Source organism: Prunus mume, linkage group LG2 (genome assembly GCF_029339155.1).
Source record: "Prunus mume cultivar Tortuosa linkage group LG2, ASM2933915v1, whole genome shotgun sequence".
Taxonomy (NCBI): Eukaryota; Viridiplantae; Streptophyta; class Magnoliopsida; order Rosales; family Rosaceae; genus Prunus; species Prunus mume.
In genome coordinates this window covers 24,495,525-24,517,349 of record NC_142699.1, presented here as the reverse complement: position 1 = coordinate 24,517,349, position 21,825 = coordinate 24,495,525, and the positions used below count along the sequence as shown (strand labels likewise).

The 21,825-nt window shown below is 39.3% G+C and overlaps 1 protein-coding gene across 1 annotated transcript; it reads right to left on the bottom strand.

Annotated features, from left to right (window-relative positions):
- Window positions 1-11,162: 11,162 nt before the first annotated feature.
- On the bottom strand, window positions 11,163-19,276 carry LOC103322245 (RING finger protein). The gene is made up of 4 exons (XM_008224144.3): window positions 17,871-19,276; window positions 17,667-17,717; window positions 17,467-17,539; window positions 11,163-11,725 (listed from the first exon to the last, which is right to left on the bottom strand). The coding sequence occupies exons 1-4, from the start codon at window positions 18,821-18,823 to the stop codon at window positions 11,546-11,548; spliced, it is 1,257 nt and encodes a 418-aa protein (XP_008222366.2). The 5' UTR covers window positions 18,824-19,276; the 3' UTR covers window positions 11,163-11,545.
- Window positions 19,277-21,825: the final 2,549 nt, after the last annotated feature.

Sequence of the window (21,825 nt, the reverse complement as noted above, 5' to 3'; positions counted from 1 at the left end):
TCGACTTTTTTGTCGTAGGCCCTCGGTGCCATTTTTTCTTGAACACGCACCGAATTGTAAGCGCGAGCCTTGACTGTTCTAAATTTTCTAAACTCCGGGGCACGGTTTGCACGTAGTTCTTCGTCATTCGCCTAAGTCGCTTGAAAATTCGAAGAAATCGAACCTCTAGCTTCATTAGTTTATCAATGTCATGCCCGTAGGTCAAGACAAAAGGAGATGTGCCCATGGTCGAGTGTTTTGATGTGCGGCGTGCCCAAAAAGCCTTAGGGAGCAAGTCGCACTAAGTCCCGGCTTTCCGAGGGTACGGCTCAAGATAACTTGGTGCCCCGCCGCCTGGGCTAAGCTGCCCTGGTCATCGCGCCGACGCCTTAGTCCGAGGATCCTGGCGGGCGACCTGGGCGTGGCCGGACTGCGCATCGCTCGAGGCTTTATCTCGCCATTACTGAATAAGGGCCTCGCCGCGGACCGAGCCGGCAGCATTAGATAAGCGCCGAGATTTGACCGGGTGCGATGTATTGCTATTGGAATGGCCGAACTGCATCAAGGTGGGAGCTCGATAGAAATAACGACACTGTAATGGTGAAACAATGGATTGCTCGACCGCATCATTGGACGAGCGGGGCCGGCCGCTATTTGGGCCAGATGGGTCCGACGGCACGATGTGAATCCAGGCTGTTGCGGACCGCGGAATGCGTGGGCTGCCCCAATGATACGGCTAGAGCATGGAGTGGGCCGCACGCCGCTTCGGGTAGGTCGGTCCGAATTTACCCATGTTACCGGGATTGCCCTAGCTATTTGTCGGCGGCCGAGAATGCCGGCCGTAGTTCGACTTTTCGGCGCCGGGCAGAGGCGTCGAGGTCACGCTCGTAGGGGCTCAAACCTCTCGCGCCTTGGCTTCTCGTCCAGCCTGAGGCGCCGCGACGACGCACGCATCCTCTCCCTGAAAGAACGTCCGTAGCTCGAGGAGAATCTGTCCATTGCGGCCATAAAGGATGGCTCTATCATGTAAGCCTACTTAGCCATTAGATCCTCCACTACTGCTTGCTCTCCCATGGACTCGGCCGCATGATCCGTCGTTATTGGAATGTTGGCCGAGATTCTGATCTGCGTGTTCGGTCTCGGTGATAGTGATTGGTGAGGTGGACTCAGGAGCCTTGGAAGTCATTTTGACTATTTTGTTTTTGAGCTTTGCCTGTGCCATAGTTTCCACCATGAGTTTTTGACAAGAGTCCCACCGGGCGTGCCAAAAGTGTTGGCAAGAAATTTCACGGCCCGTGCTCCGGGCCGAGGATGTGGCGTTAACACGTGACGCCCTTCTTTGGATGCGGCTGGTGTGCCAGGCGTGCGCGCGCAAAGACGGCTACCGTAAGGCCGAGATGGTGATGAGGTTTGGGTAGAAGATGGTTAAATGATGCGCTGCTTTGAGTTCGACTCTAATCAAACGACAGGCGAGAGAGGAACCGATCTCACTGTTGTCAGTTCACGGCCTAAGCTACAAGGCCGCTTAGTGGTGGTATTGGTATGGCGGGTTTTAGGCGGTGTTCGACGCGCTGCTCAGAGAGCGACGGTCGTATGATATATGGGGTGAATGAGATGACAACAGAGATGGTGCTCCGGCGCCTTGAAAATCAAGGGTTGTATGATATATTGATGAATGGATTTTCCTTACAATCTACCACTACTCCTAGGAAAGCAAATAAAGGTATTGAAAGTGCATTACAGGAAAATATAATTTGCTTCTTGGGAGGCTTTTGGTTTGGTGTTTGAACTCCTTGAATGTAGTCTTGAGCCTAGTATTTATAAGGGGAGTCCTGGAGGGACAATCGAGGCTGAAAAAATCTGCGTGGTGGAGCCTGATCGAGGCAAGTGGGTAGTCAAATCGGCATTTGGGATCGTGAAGCATGGTGGTGTGACCCCATGGATCCGGTAAATCTCGCCATCGCCCTGATCGGGTTCTGCCCCCTTGGCCGTGGAAACGCATTTAATGCCCTAGTCTAGTGGTTGGTGATCTGACCTCAAGTTGTAAGCATACTTGTGAGAATGTTTTTGCCTAACCACTCTGATTTCCATTATCAAATCCTGACTTCAGTCACTTCCCCTCTCCCCTTGTGCATTAAATGCTTCTTGCGACTAGTGGGCTTGCTGCGATAGTCAGAGGCATTACTTCATTAAATGGGGCGTGGGACCGAGGCCACGTGGCGATTTGACCACAGTATCTTCGGCCGTGTCTTTTACGGCCTTCGGCTTTGACTCATAATACCACGGTCGCGAGGCCGAGAGGATTCTGTCTTTGCAGCTTTTCTTTTGTTTTCAGGAAGGCGAAATGCCTAACAAAACGTGGCCGTTTTAGTTTATAAGTAGGTGCTAGGGCCGAGAGGAGGTCCCTTCGGTCAGTTTATGACCGTGATTTATTAGGCACAAACACCCTTCTTTTACTTTGCCTTTGGATCTCACCTGCTGTGGGTCCTTCATTTTAACTTGATTGGAACTATTTCTCACATCTTCTACAGTAGATGGGATGCAGTTACTTGCCTTCTCCAAAGACTTCAGTTTTGACGTTAGATCTTCAAAAGTTTGTTGCGGTAATTTGGAACCTTCCTCTGACGGTAATTCATCATCGATCAATTAACCTAAAAGCATGGACAAAATCGATTGCGTCAATACACGACTATTATCAACACAATCTTTGATTACATTGCCCTCCATATCAAAAACAACACTTGACTTCGCACTTGTCATCCACCTTTTAATTTGTACTTTTTCGGTAAATGCTTTACCTGCTTCTTCCATAATAATGCCAAATAAATAAAGAGTGTAGTCACTACCTTGGGTTGATTACCATGGCCCAAATGTCACGTCAAATTCTTGCATGAAAAAATCTTACTTGAGAACTTTGCGTAAGGGGTGTGTTTAAATTTGTATCTTCTCTGTTGCAGGGGAGACCTAAATGACACATAAAATAAGCACATAAAACAAATATTTTTTTGCTGCAAATAGTGTTAAATATAAATTAAAGATGTCATCTTTAATCGTATAATAGCTTACGAGTTAATAATACGATGACGATTCTATTTATCGTGATGGGTCTTCCTACAGTCAGTGCAGCGTCGTCTCAATCGATCTACAGATTTTTCTTCCCTTCTTTTACTTTGCCTTTGGATCTCACCTGCTGTGGATCCTTCAGTTTAACTTGATTGGAACTATTTCTCACATCTTCTACAGTAGATGGGACGTAGTTACTTGCCTTCTCCAAAGACTTCAGTTTTGGTGTCAGATCTTCAAAAGTTTGTTGCAGTAATTTGGAACCTTCCTCTGACGGTAATGCATCATCGATCAATTGACCTAAAAGCATGGACAAAATCGATTGCTTCAATACACGACTATTATCAACACAATCTTTGATTACATTGCCCTCCGTATAAAAAACAGCACTTGACTTTGCATTTGTCATTCACCTTTTTAATATATACTTTTTCGGTAAATGCTTTACCTGCTTTTTCCATAATAAGACAAGTAAGTGTCGGCATGGAATTCCATAACATTCAAATAATTTGCAACTGCATGATGCTACATCATCCGATTTTTCATAAACTACCTCTTTGACCTTCGAAACTCCTGGTGTTACTCTCTTTCTTCCGTTGTACACCCAAGTAGTATCATCTAAATTTGTACATTCTAAAAAACATGAAACACTTCTATCTTGCTCTCATTGAAATTTTTGTAACATTTCCCTCATGTAGATTTCCCTGAATTGCCTTTCCAATGGAGTAGACAATTGCATTCCAGGCACTTCATTGTAATCAATATGGTCAGCTGTCAAATCCTTATGACACTGATGAGCAAGAGCTCTCTCAAATCTTATGATCAATTCCATCAAAGAATTTTTCATACAAACATATTGCTTGAAAAATGCATGAGAACTTTCAACTCTTTGACTACTCGACATTCCAGCGGAAAAGACATGTTTATAATAGGCTGGAACCCAATTATGACGCAAATTAAAAATTGAATTCAACCATATATGTTCCTTCAATCCATTACTTCCAACTACTTCCTACCATTTGACATCAAATTCTTCTTTCCTATCTATATCCCATATACAATTATGTAATTCCTCAATATTGTATCTACTGTTTAGTTTTTCTCAGAACTTATTCATTATGTGCCATATACAATAACTGTGAAATGTCGTAAGGAGAAATTGCACGATCGCCTTTGCCATGGCTATATGTTGGTCCGTAAAGATCATTTTTGGAGGACTACCTAGCATTGCTTTTTTAAATTCTTCAAACAACCAAACAAAGGAGTCTTCCTTTTCATTCACTAAAAAAGCACATGCAAAAACAATTGTCTGCCCATGATTATTTAACTCTATCAATAGCGCGAACACCATACTATACTTGTTGGTGTTGTATGTAGTATCAAAAACAACTACATTTTCATAATATCCATATGAACACCTTGAGGTTGCATCTTGCCACAAAAAAATTAGTTCTTACATCTGAATTTGGCTTCATCTTGAAGTAAAAGCCATCATTCTTTTTTCTCTTAGCCAAAAAATGTTCTTTTAAAAGCTCTGCATCATGCCCGATAAGCTTCACATGAAGTTCTCTCTCCCAATTATACATGAAACGACCTGACCCAATTTCCACTTTGGAATCCAGGTCGAAACTGCTTAAAACTGACACTGTAACCATGGGTCGTAAATGACCAAAATGCCCAACAGAACATAAACCCCGAGCCCTAACTTGTGGTTGCGCTGATAATTGTAGGCTGCCTACGTACCCTTACTAAGGGATCAAGCCACACGTAGTTCTTTCTTCATTCATGATCTGTAATTAAACTGTTTCTGTAAACCTCACTCTATGGCTGACATTTCTAGAGTATCCGAGACTCCGTTTTACGATTTGTCAAATGCTATACGATCCTGAAATTACCTAGATCAACATACTGGAACATGATTACGATTCAACGGTTCAAACCTCTGAACCCAGAAATTACCCACTAGCCGAGATTCGTTCGGGTTTAAACATTATCCGAATTTTCCTACGAGCTCGTGACAACAAGAGGATCACATTGGGACACAATGCCTCACTGCTACAAGTGCCCACGCGCCACCACACTCACTGGCAGCGCGTGGTTGCCTGGCAATAACTCTTCACCGGAAAATCTCAACATCTCGGCTCAATACTCTTATCCTATGTAAAACACCCTATTTGGAACCACTTTTATTCTGGACCTACCCCAAAAACTGACCGTATGGTGAATCTCCTCTCAAATCCGCCAAACCCAATTCGTAAATCAAGTTGCCTACGCTACAAATTGATCAATTCCTACCCAATAGGCAGCTAGAGCTCGGAAAATAGGTGAGAAACCATACCTCACTCGTCGGGATTGGTGGCCGGAAGAGGAAGATCGGAGCAGGTGAATTTGGCGACACGACACCAGCCCGAATATCATCTTTTCCCGGTGGAGCGGCGGCCGAGGTTGGGAAAGGGGCGGGTCGTGACGGGTTTGAGCGAGTCCTTTGGCACCGGTCCCATTCGCAGCCGTGGCTGGTGGCCGGATTTTTGAAGAGAGAGAAAGAGAGGTGATGTCGGTGAGAGAGAGAGACGCGCAGGGGGGAGAGAGAGAAGATGAGGGTTTTAAAAATCTAACTCTTCAAAATTACCATTTTGCCCTTGAACGTATTTGGACCGTATCTCCCTCACTACAACTCGGAATTGAGTGTGCTGCGTGTCTACGAACTCGTTTCGTCGCACTCTACGCAACGGTATAACTAAAATCCCCAAATTCCTTTTTAGTCGAAAAGTCAACTTTTAAACTATTAAAATATTCTATGAGTATAATGGTCTTTTATTGGAATAAATTAATAATTAAATATTAATTAAGGACCGGGTTGTTACAGTACAAATCTTTATTAGTGCACACAATGTTTTAAATTCCTCTTACTTGTACCTCAAGAAGACTCATTTGTTGATTGGTAGCTATATTGGCTGCACCTAGGTCTCGGTTAAATACCTTCTTAGACTCCGTAACTATACGGTGCCTTCTCAACAAATGCACTTTTTCCGGGATTGACATCATATGGTTATGTTTCTCAGTGAACCAAGAAATTATGTACTTGTTAGACTCAACTGCTTTTGAGGCCACAACTTTTGCCTTGCATCCTTCTCTACATTTACCTCCCATTCTTATGGGTTTAGGATCCTCGGGTCATAACACCCTTGTCTACAACTTACAAACTCTTTTTTGTTTATTAACTTATTTGTAAATCTTGTCCTTCTACTTGAATGTTTTCGAATACAAAACCTGGAGTTTCTTGTGCAAGTCTTGTAGAACTCATACACATCATCAGGTGAGTTAAATTCTTTCCCCACTTGTGGTTTCAAATTCATACTTACTACCAGTATCACTCCCACTTCATCATTTATTTGACTACTATCTTCCTCTGCCCCCTCAACTTGGTTCTGCATCTCTGCCCCATCAACTTGGTTTTCCACCTTTGTATTCACGTCCATTTTTCTAAAAGTTGCAACAACACAGTTAAAATCACATTATTTACAAAAGCTCTCAATATATATGGTGCAATTTTAATGCAATCTTTCATATAAATTATGGTGCAATTAATAGTTGTTGACAGGACCCGTCCCGAATTTCCCGGAACCCGAGATTTAACCTACGGAGACCCGGCATCACACCCACACCGGGTTCACTCCTTAAATCCATGTCCTCGTTTACTGAGAGGATTAAGGGCACGAGACTTTCTGCCAAAATTTCGGTGAGTCTCCCTGTAAATTGAACATTTCCCCAAAATTTTCACCTGCATAAAACACATTTTATAACCCAACCGGCAGCACGCACAATATAATCTCATGCAATTTACATAAATGGCCTCTGGCCTTCAAACGATTCTAGCAGAACTACCCACAATGTTTTCTTTTAAAAAAATAACTTAATGCATCAAACATGCATATAACAAATTCAAAATCTAATTATGCACCCCTTCACTCACTCAGTCCACAGGACAAGCCTCAATTCAACCAAGTTTTAGGACCAACAACAAGGTCCGAACCAATCTCAATAAGACCACCTAAGTGGGGTCTAAGCTGTGGCTGCACCTAGTAACTTCAGGCTGCCTACGTACCCTACTAAGGGATCAAGCCATACGTAGCTCTTTCGTATCCATCCTAGCTCCTAATATCAAATAAACCATTACCGCCACACAAATACATACATTCTAGGCTTTATTCATCACAACTCACCAAACCCAATCACAATATCACCCCTCATACGACGGGACGCCGGCCTCGTATGGGACCTATCCACACGTCGGATAAACCTACGACACGTGAGAACTCACAGGCCTCGCTACATTCTCACCAGCCCTCACACAATCATATCTCCCTCATACGTCGGGACGCACCAGCCACATGTAGAGTGCATCACTGCTGCTAATCCAAAGCGCGTGCGACTTCACAGGTCCAGCTACATTCTCACTCTCACACAATCATATCTCCTCATACGTCGGACGCACCCGCCACGTGTAGGAGTCTGTCAACGCCGGCTAATCCAAAGACGAGTGCGACCTCACACCGGGCCGCTACATTCTCACCAGCCCTCACACAATCATATCTCCCCTCATACATCGGGACGCCGCCACGTATGGGAGTCCACAACACGCCGGCTAATCCAAAGGCGCGTGCGACTCAACACCGGGCTGGCTAGATTCTCAGCCCTCACACAATCATATCTCCTCATACGCTGGGACTCACCCGCCACGTATGGGAGTGCAACACGCTGGCTAATCCAAAGACATGTGCGACTCAACACCGGCACAGCTACATTCTCACTAGCCCTCACACAATCATATCTCCTCATACGCCGGGACGCACCGGCCACGTATGTAGAATGCAACACGCCGCCGGCTAATCCAAAGACGCTGCGACCTCACACCGGGCCTCGCTACATTCTCACCAGCCCTCACACAATCATATCTCCCTCATACGTGGGACGCCCGCCACGTATGAGGTCCACACGCTTGGTTAATCCAAAGACGCGTGGCAACTCAACACCGGCTCGCCTTACATTCTCTGACCCTCATATCGCTCACTTTGGCTGGCTACATTCTCACCACCATCATCATCGTTCACTTGGGCTGGGTACATTCTCACCTGACCACACGGTTTAAGGGCCTCAACATAATCACAATATGGGGTACGTGGGGTAGTGCGTATATCACTTTGTAAACTAACATTCTATACTCTTTAATACCTTCGTATACATACATAATTACATTAATCACATAAAATCCTTTATTTCGTAAAACTCAACCCTGGTATAGCATCTGATAATTCCGCAATTTAAATCATATAATAATATCCTAAATTCACATATAAACCCTTCAACCCAACAACACTCAAGACCTATCACTAAGGTCATTCTAACCCTCCTGGGATGGTAAAACTACAACAAAAGTCTAGCGGTCAACCCAGGGTCAAACTACCCAAACTTGGTCAAACAGGCCCGCGGGGCCCACGACCTCCAAATTCTGATCTGACAGTTCCTATAGGTTCTACCAGGTTTAAGACACACGTCCTGCAAGTTTGGTCTAGATCGGACGGTCGGATCGCTCACGATCGCACGATCGGACGGTTACTAAACCTTACCCCTAGGGTTGGCATTTCCGGAGTATCCGGGACTCCGTTTACGATCCGTTAAATCCTACGCGATCCTGGTAACACCTAGATCAACACATTATAATTTCAGGACCATCCAACGGTCCCAACCTAGCGAACCCGAAAAATACGCGATATGCGATATCCGTTCGGAACTCTAACGGTATCCAAAATGAGATCCGAGCACACCTGCGCTCGTGACATCGAGAGGATCATAGTGGGACAAAATGCCCTTAGCTACAGTGCCACTTGCGCGGCAGCGTGGGTATCCAAAGAGATATCGCATCGAAAACTTCCAAATCAAGAGCCAAGACTCCTACCCTATGTAATACACCTTATTTGGAGCCACTTTTGTTCTTGGGCATACCCCAAAAATTGACCGAAGTGGCGGAATCGGAGGCCAAAATCGCCAAACTTCCTCTCTTAATCGATCTCCAAACGCAGAATCTCCGAATCTAACCAACAGAAGAACAGCTTGAGAGGTTCAAGATCCATACGGTTCATCGAAATGGTGGCGGATGATGACAAACGGAGCCGTCGGTTTCGTCAAAACCAAGCGATTCCGAGCTTTTTCCGGCGGATTCTTTGCCGTCGGGGATGGTCGGGAAAGGTTCGAGGTGGCCCTGTTCGAACACCGGTCGGTGGCGGTGGTGCCTGGGGTGTCGCGAAGGAGAAGACCTGAGAGAGAGAGAGAGAGAGAGAGAGAGAGAGACGGGGCGCCGTCTTTTTATCAAAAATCCATTTTCAAAATATTTACGATTTTGCCATGATGATGTTTTGCCAGTAACTTCTTCATACTCCGATTCGAGCCCACTACGTGTCTACGGACTCATCTCACCGTGCTCTACACAACGGTACAACCAGAATTCCCAAATTCCTTCCGGATAAGAAAATGACTAAAATACCCCTATCCACGGATAAATTCTCAATTCCACTGAAATAAATTAAAACATGGGATAAATTTGGGGTCGGGGTGTTACAGTTGTTATATAGAATAATTATTTTTAATACAACAATTGCCCATTTCTTAATCATACCAATAAGACAAATATTCATTATAGGAGTTTTTCATACCTATTCACTATGTAATCATATTCCATCACCAACATATTGACAATTGAGTGATATTTGTTTAACATATAAACAAAATTACAGCTATCTGCACTGAAGTATATGACACTTTTATAATTTTTTGTTCTTTTAACCTAACAACAATTTTGCTCTCCACCATACTCGATGCAATCCTAACAAATGGTCTAAGCGACTGTTAATATACTATATTCCCCATCTCCATTGGATCTTTTTATTTTTTTTATTTTTTTTGTTGAAAACCACTTTTAATATGAAAATGGAGAAGGGAGGAGACAACACAAACTGCTCCTTCACAATCAAACAAACCAGGGAACCAAAGAAAAGCGGAAACACGCCCTTGGGTAACCAACAGAGGTCAGCATTCATAAACATTCCAAACCAAATTCTGCCTAAAAACTACATAATGTTCAAAATCATTTACTAGTAATGCACTTCCCAAGGTGAGTTGAGATAAAATTGGGCGAGTTGAGCTTCAGATGATGTCACAGACTGTACGACCAAGGCGGGTCAAGAAACAAATTGGTTGAGTTTGCCCTCAAATCTCGTCCAAGCTCAACGAAGAGCCAGATGAGTTAAGCTTAATGAAGAGCTAGCTGTGTTTCATCGGTATTTGTCAAGCTTTGGGTCTTTTTTTCAGGTTGTCTTCAACCCGGATACAACTTAAGTTGCTCTTTTAATCCAGCCGTCCAATTTTATCCAAAGGCTGCGATCTACCCTCATTTTAAGTTCCTCAGTTAAGGTTCCTTAAGAGAGACTCACTCTTATATAATGAATCTAGGTTGGGTTGGGCACGTGCACAAGGCATGAGGCCATTATTAAGTTAAGTCCATTAAAGTTGTGGCCTAATACAGGCATAATGAGAGATTCAGCCAATTACTTGAACACATCTAAGTTGGCCCAGTTAATTAGGGCAATGTGCTCGCTGTCTCTTTACACTTAAGTTCGATTCTCAATTTGCCTCTGTACTTAAATTCAATTCCCAGTTTGTATATTAAACTAGTTTAGATTATTGCTTCACAACCCCATTAAAAAATTAATAAATAAATGAATAAATAAAAACTTGCAAGAATTGTATCATCAAATTATGGACCTATTTGGTGATTATATCACCGTATTCACATCATGTACATCTTGTCACTAATTCACCGTTTTATAGTCATTCAGGCAGCACGGCAAAGGCTATTGATTCAAGGAAATCAAGCCCAACAGTTCTTAAATTTTAGATATTGTGAATCCAATAGGACTACCGTATGTCTTTGATTCTGATAATCAACAAAAGGGAAAGCAAGCACAACACATGTTAAATTAAAATCTCAAATTCAAAATGAAGCAATATTGAAACAAGTAAAAGGATAGATGCGTATCCACTGAGAAATGAATCAAACAAAAGGGAAAACAAAATGTAAGCCAGTCAATAATTTAGTCGCATTGGAGCTTGTACTAGTTAACATAAATCATAAGGAAAATAAATATCAAGCATGCCATGCCTGTAGCTTTGAGATACATTAATTTGGGTTAATGTTATTCGACCCCAAAACCATAATTAACATTGCTTTTGGGGTATTCCCACCCAACTATTTTCTTTTCTCCATCAATTAGAGAAGTGAAGGAACCAAAAAAAAAAAGAAAACCAATATATAAATTAAAGAGAAAAAAAAGAATGCCAAAAAGAGGAGAGGGCCGAGGAGGGGTTTACATAATTAAATAAACAATGATGCAAACATGGATGGGACCCGATGATGATCAAATAAAATGATGAGAGAAAAAAAGTGAGATCAGTTTGAAGCAGAAGTGGAGGCCGTCCTAGCATAGTGCAGCACCATGACATGATCAGTGGTTGTGGTTGAGGAGTCTGGAAGCAAAGCCGGTGCTTCCCTTAGACTCCATATGTTATCTCTTACATGCTGCAACGTGAAGAAAGGCAGAAGCTGCTGTCCTCTACATGTTATCTCTACCTGTAATTTCATATCATTTTCAATCCCAATCACAACAACATTCCAAATTCTCACACCTCCACATTTATACATATATACATATATACATATATGTATATATGTATATATACACACACACGTACATTAATAAAATGTAATCATTAATTAATTTAATTACTTACTAACTATATAATGACAAACAGAAACAAATTATTAGTAATGGGCTCCCCTTAGCTATATTTGTTGATTTCACATGCATGAAAAAAGAGAAGTTCTTAGGTGCAATCATATCATACGTGCAGCTATAATAATTGTGCATGTTAGAACAGCATAATTATGAAAACTAGCTTTTTGCTTTTCTTTTAGCTAAGTGTAATTGATAGCCATGCAGATATTAAACCAGGACTTTAGGAAATGTAATCGAGTATATATTATAAAAACTCTCGGAAATAGGATGCAAGTGATCTTTTGTCTCTTATTAACATATATATGTTGGATTATATGACAAGAAAAAATCTAACTATTCAAAAATATAATGTTAGAGAGTGTAACGATCTAGGTTCTAAGTCGAATCCTAAAATCCGTGTAGGTTGTGTGAGTTTAGTATATTAACAACGCTCCTTTAAATAAGAAAGATCTTAAAATATTACTATCGCTTTTAATCAAAAAATAGAAAGGTCTTAAAATATATATATATGAGAAAATAAAATCAGCAAATATTATGTAATGTTGAAGTCATGCTTTGTCACTAGCTTACGTCTTTTCCATGCTTTGTGTTCCATATATATAAATCTTTGTAACGTCTGCTTTACCCATAAATCTGTCTCAACTTTTTATCTTTACTCCCAAGAGATTCTTCTTGCCCCACACCCAACAGTCCACGTTGATAACTTTTATATTCCAAAATAATAAAGAAAAAACATTCACACAACGAAAAATTACGTATTAGTATGTAATAATTGTAATTGTCCCATAGGAAAATAAGGGATATTGGAAAAGAAAGTAAATTCGGTCAGCGGTCAGGCATTAAAATCGACTATGAGGGGCTGCCCGCCATCGCACGATCTTAAACTTCCCGGTTTTAATGATTAGGGGACCTACTCAGACTTTGCTGGTAAGCCAAAATCATGACGCTTTGGACTTTAATATTAAATTAACAAATAATATAATTTTTTTTATAAAAATCAATTCACGTAATGGATCCAAAAAGCACGGCGACGAATAGGCACTATCGATCTTTTATTTTTTTCAAAAGGGCCAAAGCCTAACTATTCCAATCCAATTTCATCTTCATGCACGTCTCTTTCACGTTGCTTCTGAAAACCCTAATTTGAAAGGTCAATATTCCTTCATGAACTAGCTTCCACCGCAGGATCTTCTCTGGCTAATAAAATATAAATATTATAATCTCTAAGACACTGCTTGAAACCTGGCAAAACCAAGTTGTTTAAAGGTCGTTTTTATATTAGCCAACAAACAAGGATTATCCTTGTATTTCTTTAATGTGCATGCATCGCATTCACCAACTATAAACTATTCATTCACTTTCATGCTTCTTATCTGTCTTTCGTGATTTTATTTTTCTTCTTATTATGATTCTTACTAACACCGTGCATTTAATTCCTCCAACATAAAGTATTTTGTAATATTTATTTAGGTTTTTAGAACATTTACAACGAGCTAATACGACGAACCTACACCATCAAAATGAGGCTAGCTACAACTAGGTTCCTAGCTGATTGTGGTAGAGATGAGGATGGGGTCTATTAAATTCCATGCATCAAAGTGCAGCACTTAAGGTTTTGATGGGCCTTTTTTTAAGCACAAACAATGCATCTATATCTAGTAAAAGAGAGCGAATTAGAAGGGCCTACATTAGCTGTGGAATAGAAGGATATGAAAGATGAGTATGAGTTGAAAGAAACGAAAGCGTGACGGAAGGAGAACGAGAGAGAGAGAACACCAAACGCATGCAAGAGGTTTTGAGAACGACAGGGTCCACGTGTGATTTTTGAGGCCCTACAATATAATTTGGACCGACAGATATGTGTTATTATCGACACTTTATTGTATGGTAATAAGTGTCAACTGGCCAAGATAATCCAAGATGATCGAAGATGTTTGATTTGCAACAACTTAAAGTCAATGAAGCAATTACAAAATACATGTTATTCATGTCGATGAAAAAAGAAGAATAATTTTTTATGATTCTCATGGATTGTGGCTAATCACCACAAAGAGCATCATGCATGCCTAGCTACCAGCTAGTGTGAAAACAAATCAACAAACCCAAAAGATCATATGTTGATCATCTGAGAATCATATCACCCACAGATACAAAGAGTCCTAAATTTACGCTAAAATCATCAGAGATTGTTTATATTTTTTTGGGTTCATGCGACTAAGTGTATTTAATGTAATAAGTTAGAGCTCATCTTTCATGCCCACTTATAAACCTAATCATTGGGTATTTAGTTGCATGCCAGGTGTGAAGGGTACGAGTTGGCTTTCCGGCCGGCATGGAATTTAATTTAATTTCTCCCTAGAAAATTTGTGTAATTAACCTGGGCGGTGGATCCAAAAAGAAGAAAAGAAATTGCCAAATCAATGGTGTAAGGTTGACTTATATAATACTAAAGTACGTGAAAATTATTTAGTTTTTTTATTTTTATTATAGACATTTTCTATTGAGAGGGGCGACACCAAATTAAACTCACACACACTACACGGATACTAGGACTTGAACCCAGAACATTTCCTAAGAGAATAATTGCTCCAATCAAGTTATTTAGGTTATATGTAGAGTACATATATAAAAGCAAGGAGAATGTTTAGTGTGTCACACATCCTAAATTATTGCTATATTTTTATTAATATGGTATAGATATGGATGAAAGTTTTAATTGTAATTAGGGGGATATGAATATATATATAGATATAGGGGGTGCATGGAAACATTAGCTGCAGAGTTCGATTGTTGGTTGTTTTGCATATAGCTAACTGTTTTGTTCAAGAATGATTAATATTATAAGATACTGTCTCCATCTCTCGTCTCCTAACTTGGTGGCATGGAGTATAAGGTAACAAAACAAGATTAATTGCATTATCAAATCATCGTAAAACATTTGACCTATATTATATACATTTTGTTGGTTTATCATTCCTTCCACTATTTTTATATTCTAATTAATAGAAAACTAAAAACTGCTAAAGATGTAGAGTCAACAACTATTTTCTATGCATTTTAACAAATTAAAAAGATTGAACTTCAAAATGCAAAACATTGGCATGTAGAGTATGTCATGCAGATCAGTTCATACACACACACACACATATATATATATATAATTTAATTAGGCTACAACGACATCGTATGAATATGATAATTTAGGTCAAGAGAAGACAATAAGCATAGCCATTCAGCCTAACACGTTAGCTGATCTAGTATTTATTTATTTTTAATGTGAATTAAGTTGTGGTTCCCTGTTCTTTCCCTGCTAGATATACTTGTGTTGGTTCCTATATCAATTTCCCCAGGTCATGATTATTATTTTTAAATTAGTACTAATATCGTTTTCTTGTCCTTTTTTTTTTATTAATAGCAGGGATATACTGCAATAATTCATTCTATTATTATTATCATTCTTAACCATTTCAACTCCTATTCAAAGCAATTATATATATTCGATTCATTTGTAAATTCATGATGGATTATTTGAGGAATTTTAAGTAGATTCATAGTTATTCGATTATCGACGAAGCTATTTCTATTGAATATATTCACTAAAGAATCCAAAAAAAATTCAATTAGAAAAAAGGACCACTCTAACTCTAATACAGTTACATTTGCTTGTGGGAAATATAAATTTAGATTTATGCACCTTTTCTTTAATGACAAGACTTGTGTTTCTTAATTCATGTAGAAAGAGTAGATATTAATTATATCTTAATAAATATTATATATAGCTTAAACTTGCATGCATGGAATACAAATGTATCCTAAACAAAGAATATGCATGCATTTTCATCGAGTTATATATAATATGTAGAGCTGACTTTAGATCATGACTCAGGCCTTCACGTAACATCTATTATTGAATACTGAGATTTCGTCTACTCTCTGCAACTATGTCTTACACATCATGCTGTTGATTAAACCCGTGATTAATAATTAAAGTTTACTCGTTCGTTGCATAAACAATTTTATAATTTAAGAATGCTGGCTAATAGCAAGGGTGGAGTATGCTAATCATTTCAAGGTATAATTAATATGATCAAGTACGTTAAGAAACCCTTAGTTCATTGTGAAAGCTTAGGTCACTTTAAACATGACACGACTACTTATGTTTCGATATGTTTTAAGGAATTTTAACTTGAGCAAAATTATTAGGAAACATAGGTATTTCATCGTCAAGTGTGTGTTGGAAGAATTCCTTATATGGTGCCGCAATAGTATGCACATTATCACTGTATTATGTGTAATTAATGCAACTCGTGCACCTATACTAGTATTTGTGCATACATCTAAGGTTTATTAAAACTTAATTACTCTATCTAGAGATCTGTCATATGAAAAAAGAAACTAACATGCATATGCCAGTTAACATTGCACTTGGAGGATCAAATTAACTTCTAGGGGGAATCAGAAACAAAGAAAAACAGCCAAGGAGTACCGCCGAAGGGAAGGAGGACTGGTGAAGCCCGAACGATTTGAGAGAAAGATCGATTTCTCTCAAACTTCTAGGAAAAAAAAAGAAGGTAAAAATGTTGTTGTTGATTATAAGAGGATACCCATATAAACAAGCCTGAACGATTTGAGAGACAGTGGGAGATATAAGCCAAGAACTCCTAGCTAGAGTCATATATATGTTGTACGCTGATCTAGGAAAAAAGAAGAAGCTAAAAAGTGGTGTTGTTGATTATATAAGAGGACACACTCATATAAACAAGAAAGGAAGATCGATCTCTTCAGGTAAAATTTGCACATAATTTGTATAAAAGATCAGTCTGAGCCACTTAATCCCACCCAACTCTCCTTTATCTTCCATCTATTTGAAGTTAAGATACGAGTGTGTGCGTGTGTAGTCGAATTCCTATTGTTTGGCTTTCATAGTGGTGTTTCTATCTATGGTAATGTAGAGATTTTTCTTTCTTTCTTTTTTTGAATGTTGCTTGTGCTTTATTCTGCTTTTCCATACAGGTATTGCCAGTTCATTGAAATGTTACTTTCATTAATTTTAAGATATGAAAGAGGAAACTACTTTTATGCAAAGAAGAAAGGACATTCATTTTTCTCTACCATTGATTTGAGGTTTGAGCATAGCGCGGTGGTAGGTAAAGAAAGCACTTGATAGTAGTTAACCTTAATCAACTTTTACCCTTAATTCCATAACCAAGTTAACTAACTAAACATAAGCAGATTACCCATTTAGAAAGACTAATTTTTTTTTCCCCTTTATTAGAAAATAGTTATGAGCAGAAAAAGCTAAGGCGAACAATACAAAAAGAGAAGAGAAATATACTCACCACCTAAATATGGTTTTATCATAAGAAACAAATAGCACTATATACAAGCCCAATTCTAGTTCTGCTGTTTCTGTCACGTCTCTAACACCAACCATGTGCTCATAGCTTAGCTTAGTTACTTGACAAATGATGTTTCTCGATGATGTTAAGTTAGTAAGCAGCACTACAAGCTATCAATTAATGATCAACTCTTAAGTATGAATTTCAAGTTTTCTGCTAATGGTCAGAAAACATACCTCTGATTCGCTATCCAGTCTCAGCTTGTTAACCAGATACTTCTTTATCAACCGGATTGTCATCCTTCTATCCCTAAATTTTCCCACATAAAAAAATTATTAAAAAAAAAAAAATTAATCGTATTGATAAATAAGTAAAAAGGAAAAAAAAAACCTCAGATTAACTAAATCCCAGAAGATGAAGGATAGAAAGAGTTTACTTGATTCTTAGGTAGCTTTTGGGTATCTGTGGCAAGAACGGTTCTTTTTCTCTGCATTGATGGAACAATTAATTATCATGAGAATTGATTAAACACAAATTAACATGAAGAAGAAAGAAAGAAAAGATAAAAAAAAGAGGGAAAGAATGATCAGTGGGGTCGGCTATCCAACAACACTAATAATGCTGATACAATATTACTTACTGATTTTGGGATGCTTGGAGCATAAACCAAATGCCCGACTGGGGCCTCCTGGGAGGATCAACAACTCTGAAATCTAAGCTTGGCCCAGCAACATTCATGTCGTGATGATACTGATGATGAAGCGGACGAGGAAAATAGGGGGAACCCAGTTGTGTGAAAGAGGAAGTTGAATAAGAAGAAGAAGAGGTTGAAGCCATCCCTATATGATTATGAGGGACAGTTGGCCTGAATTGCCAGTTGCCCTCGTGGTGAGGAAACAAACTCGATGAGGAGCTGCTCATTCCCTGCCCCGGGTGTTGAAAGTATAAAGATGTAGCACTCGTAGAGAAATTCGAATGAAACGGCAGCCTTGCGGAAGAAGAAGAAGAAAGAGGACGGATTTCTGGAGGAACAAGAAACATTGGAGGCATATGATGATGCTGCACAGACGACATAGACCTGACTTGTCGTATGGATGATGAAAGAGCAGCGTCATGGCCAGGTGGTAATAGATCGAGCTCAATCAAACCGGGACCAGAAAGAGTGTCCCTTAAGCCTCTGGGGGTTTGGTCTACGTTTGCAGCTGGTTGATGATTGTTGGAGCCGCCTATAGTCAATTGGAGCCATCCTTCGTTGTCTCTGTCATCTGGAGCATCCTTTGAACTTGAACCGGCTTCGTTTACACTGTTGGTTCTCGACTCATCCTCAGCCATTGGATCAATCGCCACAAGATGGTGATGAAGATGATCAGATTCCGTAACGATACTGTTAATATTATTGTTGTTGCTGCTGTTATTATTACAACAATAATAATTATACTCATAACCTTCTTCTACTTGACTAGTAGTACTCATAAGACCGAAGCTCTGATCTTCTGCCGTGTTGTAATTGGCACCGCATCCACCATAACCACTGTAAAGATATCGATGATGTTGTTTGGATAAGTTTTGATGAGCAGCAGGAACCATGGTCATTTTGAGCAACCCACTAACCCAAAGGAGAAATAATATTGATTGGAGGCCTCAGCTTGAGCCATGAGTTGATAAAGAAACTAAGTCTTGAATGATCTGGGGTTTAGATGGGGAAGTGAGATCTGCTGCTGGTGCCATGGGAGGAATGTTTTGAGCTAGTACTAATTGGGGTAGTGGTATAATTAAGAAAGAGAGAGACACCCATGAACATGAACGTCTTGCAGCGGCTGATGATGATGATGATCATGTGGTGGGTTTTTGTTTGATGCAGTTTCATTTCATCCTAGTCGAGATATGATATTCCCAGAAAAATCGGGAGAATAAACCTTGCAAATCTCACTTTCCATTAATTCTATATCTTTGGAAGCTTGTGGATGGAGATGAAATAGATGGAGAGAGAGAGAGAGAGAGAGAGAGAGAGAGAGAGAGAGATGGTGATCAGTCAGTTATATTATATATGTATTTTTGTTCTTCTATTCTATATATGCTGAAGGAGAGGTCGAACAGTACTGGTGGTTTTTTTAATAATAAAATAATAAAAAAAATTCTTGACTTTATTAAGAACTAAGAAGAAATATACGTCCCACCTGTTTTCTAATAAATAATTAGGCTAGGTACCATGATTCTTGTACAACATATATATGTATACAAACATGGGTAAATACTTCAGACCCAGAAAAAAAACATGGGTAAATACTTTGTTCTTAATTATAGCAACTTTTACCAAAAATTCATGAGATTATTATGAAAGTAACAATTCATTTGAGTAAGGGTGATTTTTACTTTTCATTGATTAAAAATTAATTGGTGATAACTTCCATTTTATACCGGGCCGCGGTGATAATAATAATAATAATAATAATAATTACATGTAAAGTATAAGTAACTTTATCAATCGAAAGGTAAAAGGTAACAAGCTAGATTATTAATGTTTGTTTGTACATCTTTAATTGAATATAGGGGTACAAATGTTGTGCATGAATGAATGAAATGACATAACGGCTCTCTCCTCCTTTTGAGATATCTCTAAAAGATCCCTTTTTAGGCACAGCAGTGGTGGATTTATGTGCTAAAGCCATCACTTGTGTTCTGTACTGTAGAATATATATATATATCTTCTGTGCTTTTCAATTTGGTACTCTATCATAATCCATATATAAGACTAGTTGTTTTCTGATCTGAAAATCGATGATGAACTCACATTATTATTAGCAGCTACCATCAAAGTATTTAAGAGTAATCCCAATAAAAATGATATGGGCTGTGTTTATTTTAGTCAAACAAGGTGCAGTACTTTTGGTTTGGTTTTAAGGATTAAATTAAGCAAGTAATTAATTAAATTTAAATGCCTGAAATTGAGAAAAGGAGAGAAGTGGCAGGGCATAATGACATTACCTGTCATGTGTCTAAACAAGAACAAGGCTGATTAAGATATTAATCCTCAGAGCACATAGGGCTAAGTTTTATATTAAGAGAGGTAATTAAGTATAAACACATCAACAGGGGACTTGGGGGACTTGGGGGACTTGGGCATGCATATATGATGGTGTTTCCCCACAACCACAACCCAAGAATCGAAACACAGCGACGTGGGGCTTCCAATTACGAATTTAACAATCTATATTCCTTCCAAAACCCATGTGCCTCCCACCCTCCCTGCATCTCCTCCTGCCTCCTGTACGGCAATGGCAATGACAATGCCAGTGGGAATGCCAATAGCATGCATCTGACTATTAATTTGCTGTCGAAATTCTATCTGCACCAGCAGGATGCTTAGTTTTAATTAGTAAAGCTTCAAAATTGAAAATCTGACATTTCAATTCAGATGGTGGTTGTTGGCTTGGCTTGGCTACCTCTCTTCCTGAAAAGCTGACCATAATTTTTTTTTCCAGCCCATCATACACACCTTTATTTGAATTTTTTTGAAATGAAGGGACCTTTCAAAGACGCGTCAATCAATGAATTCTATAAGCTCTGAAACTGTGGAGGAGAAATATATGCCATGCCATGCCATACAGGACACATGCAATTTTAATTTAATTTAATTAAACGCCCTATATATATATTTGATCATTGATGGATGGACGGCTCATGGGGCACTCCTATAGTACTATAGGTGATCAACCACACTATTCTATAGACTATACCCATCCATTGCAATTTGCATATACATCTAAATGAAGACTATTCTACCCCCATAATCCTGGACGCCACCCACGGATGCAAAATAAAACATAGATCATTTCAAAGAACTGTAATTGTGGTAACATAGGTTCAAGTATATGACCCGGTTCGGTTTAGTTTGGTTTATAGCTCAATTGTGAACTCAGCCGATCATGCATGCCGATTCGATTTACTAATATACTTAGTTTTGGCTTGATTCGGTTTATTAATAGATATGCTTTCTGAGGAATCACTTTGATATTTTTGGACATTTTTCTAATAGAAGTGCTTATGAACAAAAACAGAAGTGCTTTCTATATAAGCATTCCCAAACTCACTAACTGATTGTATGCCTATTACATATACATTGTAATGAAAAATGAAAAAGTTACTTGGGGTGCCACATATGACATAGAGCTTAGATTAGAGTGTTAGAGAGAAATGGGAGGGAAGTAGTGTGATGAACATGATGATGGGTTTGGTTAAATTTGTATGGATATATATAAAAGGAGAAGAAGAGGTAGCAGAGTGAGTGAGTGAGTGAGATGGCATGCCTGGCTGGTGACAGTGCATGGGCATGGAATGACTTAAGCTTGGAATAAAAGCATGAAAAGCAAGCAAAGGTGAAAGGCTATTGATAGTGATATCTTTCTACCCAAAATTCATCCGCAAGATATTGCCTTAGTGCTCTCAACGGTCCTACGTCACGCCGACTGCTCTCTCTTTTTTATTTGATTATACATAAAATATAAAGGATAGCGCTCAGACAAACATTTTGAGTTAAATTCAATCTTAAACCATAAAAACACAACTCTTGAATTTGTATTTTGTTACTGCTAGCT